The 8,771-nt window shown below is 40.1% G+C and overlaps 1 protein-coding gene across 9 annotated transcripts in view; it reads left to right on the top strand.

The window, feature by feature from the left end:
* The first annotated feature begins 1,193 nt into the window (after positions 1–1,193).
* ephb3 (EPH receptor B3) overlaps positions 1,194–8,771 on the top strand; it is a 65,704-nt gene continuing 58,126 nt past the window's right edge. For 6 of the 9 annotated variants that reach the window (XM_023339334.1, XM_023339331.1, XM_023339328.1 and 3 more), the window contains exon 1: positions 1,195–1,933. In XM_023339334.1, coding sequence (XP_023195102.1) covers positions 1,870–1,933 — 64 coding nt within the window. In that variant the 5' untranslated portion in view covers positions 1,195–1,869. Of the gene's footprint in view, positions 1,934–8,771 lie in introns of all 9 variants that reach the window. The other 3 variants (XM_005800315.2, XM_023339332.1, XM_023339333.1) reach the window with 2 other exon arrangements.

Here is an 8,771-nt window from a genome sequence, read left to right as displayed (position 1 = left end):
AAGGACTGAACGCTTACGCATTCATAATTGATAGTCAAACTTGCAAGGCAACTCAGTAATGAAGGTTGACTTTAAGTCCCACCTTTTGTCCTGTATACCTTCTTTTTATATAGCAATATGGGGTTCAAGTTAATTAAATACGTATTAACTAAACTAAAAGATCGGGGAAACTGGAAAGGCGTTGATTTTAATATAACATTTGGGAAATTTTGGAACCGCTACTTTGAATTTGCTGGAAACCAAATCAATTAAAGCAACGCCGCATCGAAAGGAGCGAGCACGATTGAAGATGTTTTTTGTTTTTTTTTCTCACTTTGGTGACTGCTGTTTCTGACTCGATAACACCACAAGTGTTTAAAGCCAAAGGAAACACAATTCAAAGGGGAGAAGTTGTAAAAAAAAAAAAAAGAGTCTGGTGATGAGTCGTGATAGGCGCCCCCTTTTCTTCAAGTCACTCAATGACCGGGAAAAATAAACATACATCCTCAACGATTGAGGTGAATGTCCAACCAGATTGCATACAGTAAAGATCGACTTTGATATGCGCTATTTTAGCCCACAGGCAAACTTTTATAGGAACTTGATTATGAGTTAAAATTATAAGCGGATTTCGACTGACGGTTTCAGTTTCATCCTTTAAATTTCGATGATCTTGTAAACTGAGAATAAAAGCGCTGTGGCTGAAGGAAATGAAAGCTGCTCTTTATTAAAATGAAAGGCATCCGCAGGGGGGCGCTGTGTGTCCATTGCTTTAGAGGAGAAACAGCCAGAGTGCCCCCCGGTACAAATAGATTAAAAAAAAAAAATTAAAAAAAGAGCAAACTTGTGGTTGGCAAAATTTGCAAAATCTAATGATTTAAAGAAAGCATTTCCCTATATATTAAAACATATATATTTTAATACCATAAATATGTGGAAAAGAGAGAAGAGTATTGATTTCTGTGCTGTGGGAAATGAGTGAGAGATATAATAAAAAAAAAAACAGTCAAACAAAATTTGTGAATATACATAGATTTAGATTTTTAAACGAAAAATACTTTTTACTTTAAGATTGAAACTAAGTGATTTTTTAGGTTGGCATTTTTTGAGCGCAGCTGCTCACACTGTAACCCCTCCTCTCTCCCTGTGTGTGTGTCTCCCTCTCTATCTCGCTCTCTCTCTCTCTCCCTGTCTCTCCTCACACTCCTTATTCCTCCTCTCTCTGGAGCTTCATTCCTGTGCACGATCCGAGCGAGACAGACGGCTTAACGGAGCAGCCAGAAGAGGAAAGATTCGCTCAGGGAATAAATATCTGTGAACTGCGCGGCTGTTTTCTTTACGGGAATACCACTGGGTTGCGGACGCACGTGAGCACCCACATGCTCATGTGGGACCACTCGGCATGGCTCTGATACCTCTGTTCTGACCAGCAGAAAAGAAAAAGTATTGTGGAATCTCCCGGAGCAGGTTGTTGTTTTGTAGCAGAATCTCCAAACGGGAATGCTGTCTGGATGGTGACCGCGGACTGGACTACCTGCTCTCCGTCTGTTTACTCAGTGCGCAGGAAAGGGACTGGGAGACTTGCACCCGCTGCCTGCGTGCTCTCTGGTTTAATAGGGTGCTTTGGGGATCAGTGAAAATAACACAAAAAGCGAGAAGGGCTTCTGTTTTTACACATTTTTACTCCGAGGTCAGAGCTATTCTCCTGCGAACTCTCGCCTCTGAGTGTTTTGTTGAATGAGGATAACTCCGAGCCTGGAGCGTTGACGCAGCAACTGGGACTAGGACGGAACTGGGGGTGCGTGGAGCGTTGGGTCACCCCGGGATTGTTTTGTACCTCCACACTCTTCTCAGCCGCGGCTCTGTGTTCATGTCCAAGTTGAGCACTTTATGACAATGGATTACTTTCTGCTCTTATGCAGCCTCTCGGTGTCCGTGGTCTCCGCCGTTGAAGGTAAGATCTTTTTTTTTTTTTTCTGTTCTGTTGGTGTTGTGGTGCGTCGCAGGCTCGCCTCTGAGAGTTTTTTTTTTCACCACTCCAAACTAGTAAGACCCCGAAAGCTAATCTTGAGCCACATTCTCAATTTTTATTTGTTTCAATTCAAACATTAAAACTAAAGTATTATTATTATTATTTTTTTTAAGTAACTGTTTTTGAGGAGTTTGCGCACGGGTGAAGGCAGGCTTCATTCAATATTCAATTGTTATGCAATTAAAGCTCACGCCTTCCAATTATACATTATAGCTAGACTGTCTTTATTTTTTTGTAAAGATCAGATAGCAATTTGCTAGCTTTTTTTCTTCACTTCAAGGGAAATTAGCTACACACAGCAGGTCTCATCGGGGAGTGGCGGCGGCCTCTCCACCACCAGTCCGCCCCCCACTGCCACTTTCCCTTCAGGTCGGCTCCGTGTATTTTAGGCTTGTTTGCATGTGTGGTCTTTTGACATCTGGACTCCGTATCGGTTTAAGTGGTCTTAAAAAAGAGGAGAAAGGAAAGAAAAAAGTGAAAATACAGCATAAAAAGTTTAGTTCTTGCGAATTTTCAAAATGCCAAACTTTAGATTGAAAATCAGAATGACTGAAAAGTTTTACAAAGACTATATATATATATATATATATATATATATATATATATATATATATATATATATATATATATATATATATATATATATATATATATATATATATATATATATATATATATATATATAAACAATATTGATTGGTTATTTACAGTAATTTGCTTCGACACGGGGACCATCTGTTTTAGCTGAGTCCTGATGTTTTCAGTGCGTAAAATCAATGGGAAACTCAATCTGTCGTTTCTTTAAGCAATTTACTCTCTTTCTCTATTGCTTAGTACCGCTTGGTGCATCTCTCTATGTTACTTGTGAGATATGATAGAAAGAAGGCTGAGAGAAAGGGGCCTGGAGCTTGAACTCTGGATGCTTGCGTTTCGGGCAAGGCGCACATTAGTTTCCGATGCCAGTAGGAAAGTAGGACAGTGGGCCACTGGTTCAGTGAGCTCTTCTTTTTTCATTATTCTGTTCGTTTCTCGATCTGACTCCACAACCCACCTGAAAAGTTTTATCGTGTAAGCGCAAGTGAATTGCGCTTTCATTGAAATATTTATGTGTTTTACTGTACTTCATTTGAGACAGGATTGAAGTGCATTCTGAAAAGCGTTTTGTGAATTAAGCGATGGCTTTACTGTAGCTGTATTCAGACTCGGGATGTTGTTCATAACGTCCGAAGAAAACTTCTCGTGCTACTTTTGTGAACATAAGTCTTGTTACTAATTTTTACTCTTGCATTTTCTTAATTTGCCCGAACCTGGCAAACAAAAATACACAGGAAAAACAATGAAACACCCCTGTCTGGGAAAAAAATATCATGAAAAAAAGTGTTGATTTCTTAAACGGCTTGCCAAGAGAAAGAACCTACCCAAATGTATTTTATTGGTTCCTCTGGGCAAAATGTTGGCGATTATTTTCTTTGCGACCCCCTGGCTCCTTCTCTCTGACCCTTGCGGGTCACCGGACCCCAGTTGGGAACCGCTGACTTAAAACACATGGCTTGAACGAATGAATTCTTGGGGAGTTAGAAAGGTAGATACAGACGGGCATTATAGGAAATAACAGAAAGAAAGTGATCTCGGTTCGCGCTGCTGCGGACCGTGCTTGGTGTATTTGAACTATTTCGTTATAGCAGTCTATTCCCTGCGTGACCTATGCCATAAATTGCACCCGACTGACCAGGTTGAGGATGTTGTTAAGATTTTTTAATACAAGCTGATGATTTATGGGCCTCTGCTGGAACTTGTTTCTGGTGCATCATGAACACAACAAGGTCGAGGGAAACAGGAGGAATCGACCGGGGAGCGTTTACCAGGGAGCGAAGCGCGTCTCCTCCGGGTCATCGGGGCACCCTGGGCGACACTCGCGAGGACATAATTAATGTTTTCCTTTCCGTGTCGTTTCTTGGGTATAACCAGTTAAATGAAACGCAACAATGAAAGCTGGGCTCTTTCATCCTGCAGATGTAGTTTACTGTCCCTAATGCAATTATCACACAATTACACGGAGAGGTTTCGGTAAACGTGATTGCTTAGGGGGCGAAAAAATGATAATCTAAATAAAACATCCAAATAATAGGTGCTTTGCTTTTAATGTGCTATTTCTCTTTCAATTTGTCTACACATTGTGCTGAATGATGTGACGTCAAGCTGATTCATTTTCAAATTAAGGAATCATCTTTTATGGTACTTTTTACTGCTCTGGTTCCTGTCTCGTTTTTTCCCTTTCTCTCTTTTTTTATTTATTTATTTTTGCTGGTTTTAATTAGATTGCAAATCCATGCCGTTCTTGCTTTGATCAAAGTGCGACGTGGCTTGTTGCGGTGCCCATTAGGGTCACCGTATTCCTCGGTGGGGAATAGCTGCATGCATGAGGCCTTGGCTTGTTGAACCTTCAGCTGCTGGAAAGCTGAGGAGACAAATTGCTTCGATGACAGTCCAATGTGGTTGCAGAGGCAGTTTGCTTACCATTCGGTGTAAATTACCTGTGATGGGAGGAGGAAGAAAGTAAAAACAAAATGTATTAACCAGAACTTAATAATACCCAGGACGCTTTGGTACTGTTCCACGTAATGCCCCGCTGCTTTATATTAAAGCAACACTCGCGAGGAAATGCTGGAATAATGGGGAGTTTTGCGCTTATGTTAATATTTAAGATTGAAAAAACTTACTCTAAGTTAGGCGTTTTATTCTTAAGTAATATGCGTGTGACCGTAGTCTAATGCGAATTTTAAACTCGGCTTTCAACATTTTATGTCTAAACAAAGACAAACGGACCTTACAGTCACCGCTCAGGATTTCCCCGCTCTGTGCCTTTTTCCCTTCTATTTATGGCTGTTTATTTCGTGGCATGATTACGCACAAGCAGGCCTTTGTGGCGCACGTTCATGTTTTTATGTGGGTGAGATCACACCTCCACAGGAGTTTTCTTGTGCCTGTTTTCAATTGGCACATTTCTCATCGAACAGTTCTCACATGATTTATTTCTCTCCTCTCTCTCCCCCTCGCTCTGACAAGGGATACCCGCCCTGACCTGACCGTCGTCATCGTTCCGATGTAAAAAAAAAAAAAAAATACTGAGTTTAACATTAAAATTAACAATATAAAATACATAAACTGGATGCAACTTAATTAAAGCAATATTTTAAAGGTATACATTTTGTTACTCATCTATAAAGCAGACCTAAAAGATACTTAGTAAAACTTAGTCGCTTCTACAATAAGAAATAAAAGATACAATTTAGTTCCAATAGATCATCGGAGGCGTCTCGCTGCTGGCTAAGAACAATTAACCTTCGCAATAAAGAGAGTAAGTGGGGGCCATTTGTCCGGCGTGCTCGCTGTGCCATAAGGCCTCCATGCTTATAGACGCAGGATCAGGCTGTGTGGGCCCTCAGCGGGGCTCACACGGGAAGCTGCTGTGTCAAACTTTTCTCTGGGATCTCCTCTACATGACATTCAGAGGCAAATTACTGAACAAATGTATTTAGGGTCTCCGTTGGAGTAACAAAGGGAAGTATTAGTGACTGTGGTGGCTATTACACAGGCTATTCAAGGCTGAGTGGAATTGGGCTAAAGAGGCGTGAAAGTGAATTTGCAAAATAAAAGCAAAGTCATTCAGCCACTTAAACTGATCTATCTATCTATCTATCTATCTATCTATCTATCTATCTATCTATCTATCTATCTATCTATCTATCTATCTATCTATCTATCTATCTATCTATCTATCTATCTATCTATCTATCTATCTATCTATCTATCTATCTATCTATCTATCTATCTATCTATCTATCTATCTATCTATCTATCTATCTATACAAGTTTGAAAAATGTGTCATCACTTACTGTACCTTAAAATATTTTTCTGATTATCGTCCATGCTGTTTGTAACAGTACGATTTATAGAAATTACAAAAAGAGATGAGATACAACAACTGTGCCAGTCTGTCACCCTGGTCAGTGTCCCTTTATACTGAACTCGGCAGGGGATTCAAGCCAGTCATCGGGTCATATGCTATAGACTGACGCCATGTTGAACAGATGTACTTTGACTTAGATTCAGATTGGTGTATGGGGCGTTCTGGGGGGAAAATGGAGGAGTGGATGACGACATTTTGAGGAGCTGGGGCGGGTTGCTGTGGGAGAAGCGCACTGGTGATGGTAGCTGGGTTTGAGGGGCGGATTTGGGTCATAGGCCCAGAGATCTGCAGCAGAGTTGACAGTCTTTTCAGATCGAGCAGGCATGTAACAAGCGCTCATGCTCACCTACCGATGGTTCATGAATTAAATGGCGACGTCGCCACACTGGAATTTCATATGCAGTTAGTCTGCTGCCATATTCGGCCTGCTGGGGTGTCGGTTCACCTGGGAAAGGATGGTATAGGAAAACTAGTGAGAGTAGGACAGTGAGGAGAAAATGAAGTACTCTTTTAGAACTTTAAGACTGCATCAGTAAATTTTGTTTAAGTATCAAACTTTAAAAAATAATTGTTTTAAATAGTCCTTTTAAGAAGATCCCACTGAGTGACCAGTTTTCTCCAATGTCGTGTAGCATGATGGTTTTGACACACACTGCCCAGTAACTGGCTGAAAGAAGGCTCAGCTGCTCTTTGTTTACTTAAAAATGTGAAAAAAATAGTGTTTTGGGGAAGATATCAGACTGTGAAAGTCACAGGCTGTCACTCATATTACAGTAACACTTCTTCAAGGACACTAGGTCTCTTTAGCAGTGACAGACAAGTTACACACCACTTTATGTAGCCCAACAAAATTATCACTTAATATCACCTTGTTACACTTGTGTTTCCTTATAAGGTGCACAACTGAAAAAAGTAATATTACACACTATGTACACTTCTTGATTAATATGATTGTTTTTTTTACTCAAGTTTGTCTATTAAAATAATAATAAAAAAACATAAATACATTCTTAAGATAACATTGTTAAAATTGTAATTGTAATGTGATTTTATTTTAGCAATAGCCTGACTTATTGCTTGTCCATGTAAGATAAAATACAGTAAATATCTTACATTTATCTTTTAAATCTATGCATAAAACTGTGAAATTGGCATTGTTACTCAGAGTAATCATCCTGTCAGAATCTCATAAAACCTCATGGCTGTCATAAAGCAGCTGCTTATTACAGTTTAGGTTCTTAAAAGTACACAGTAGATCTATTTAGGTAATGATCGGATTCATCTTACTCCCAATAATACATCTGATTGCAGCATATTTAAATATTGTGCATGTATTTCCATTAATTATATGACCTTGTCATTTATGAGGCAGGCATATTTCATCCACATGACGATGACAAGTTACTGTGCCATCAACCTTACTTAACTAGATGTAGGTTTGAGAAAGAAGTCAAATGAATGTGACCAGCGTTTCCAGATTTTGTCACCTTTGTCACTGTATATCAGTATTAATTTACAAACTATTCTTAGTAGTTTAAAGTGGCGTGAGGGTCTTCTCAAACAGAATTTGCATTTGAAGCACTCAAAATTTCAGAGTATGTATACAGTTTTTATGGACGAATCATTTGTGTGACATTTGTTTGGGAAGTCTATCCTGGCATTCAACAGAGGGGCCTTGTGGGATGGCAGGTCTTTGACACCCACTGTTGAGAGCAAGCATGGGAGGGGGAATGTCTCTGAGCCTGCCCACCATGCACGCACACAGTCTCTGACTCTCTCACACATACACACCCCTGCACACACACACACACCGGCACACACGCAAACACTGCTGCTGTCTGCAGGCGGCCAAGCAGAACGACAGAGACAGAAAGGAAGAGACACAGACGGAGGGAGTGAAAGAGAGCCAGGGAGAGATTTTGCGCTTGCAGGGAGTGCAAGATGGGTGGTACATCTAAACAGAAGGAGTGTGTTTATTGGTTGGGATACGTAGATAGGGGAGTGTTTTTATGTGTGTGCATTGCTGGGGGTGCAGTGTGTCTGGGTGTCAAGTGAGGAGGATTAAAAAAAGATGCAACATGATAACTGCATAGCGGGATGGATATACTATTTTAGCATTTATAAATGAAAAAGAAGGTTGGATAATACCAGAGTGACTTTTGTTTTCTTTGCAACTGTAGATAATCCACGCACAATTGGTTAGAGAAAACAAACACTTTTAGACTTACATTCCCTCATCTGGGTTTACAATCTAGTGTGTGGGAAAAGAATTAAGTTAGTTGACTTATTGTACACTTTAGCTGTTTATGGTTTTAGTTGAAAAATCAACTTATATTGAAGGTTCTTGTACAAGTACAGATGAAAGGAAGCTACTATAGGGCATTCTCTGAGGTTCTCACTGAAATATATAAACGACTTTCAAAATGCTGGTGAAATGTTCAGCGTAATATTAATGGCCATCAGAGTTGATGTTTTATAGCCCCTGTCTGCACCGGATGCCCATAAAGCGCAGCTGAGATTACCATGTGTCAAACTGTCCAGATTATTACTGAGTTAGTACCTGCTGAGATTTCCACCCACGGCAAACCCACGCCCCATGACCTCCACCCACAGGCCAAGAACTGATCCCCTCATGGAATATTTTTAGGCGGACCTCACATCCCTCGGCAAGTCTTGGTCTTTAACAATAGTCATAAAACAATCAATCTCCTGGGGTCTTTCTAATTTCAGCAGTGCATAAAAATACCATTGAAAGGTGGTGCGTATTTTGTAAAAAAAAAAAAAAAAGA

This window comes from Xiphophorus maculatus, chromosome 9, assembly GCF_002775205.1.
Source record: "Xiphophorus maculatus strain JP 163 A chromosome 9, X_maculatus-5.0-male, whole genome shotgun sequence".
NCBI classification, from domain to species: Eukaryota; Metazoa; Chordata; class Actinopteri; order Cyprinodontiformes; family Poeciliidae; genus Xiphophorus; species Xiphophorus maculatus.
This window is presented reverse-complemented; position numbering and strand designations above follow the sequence as displayed.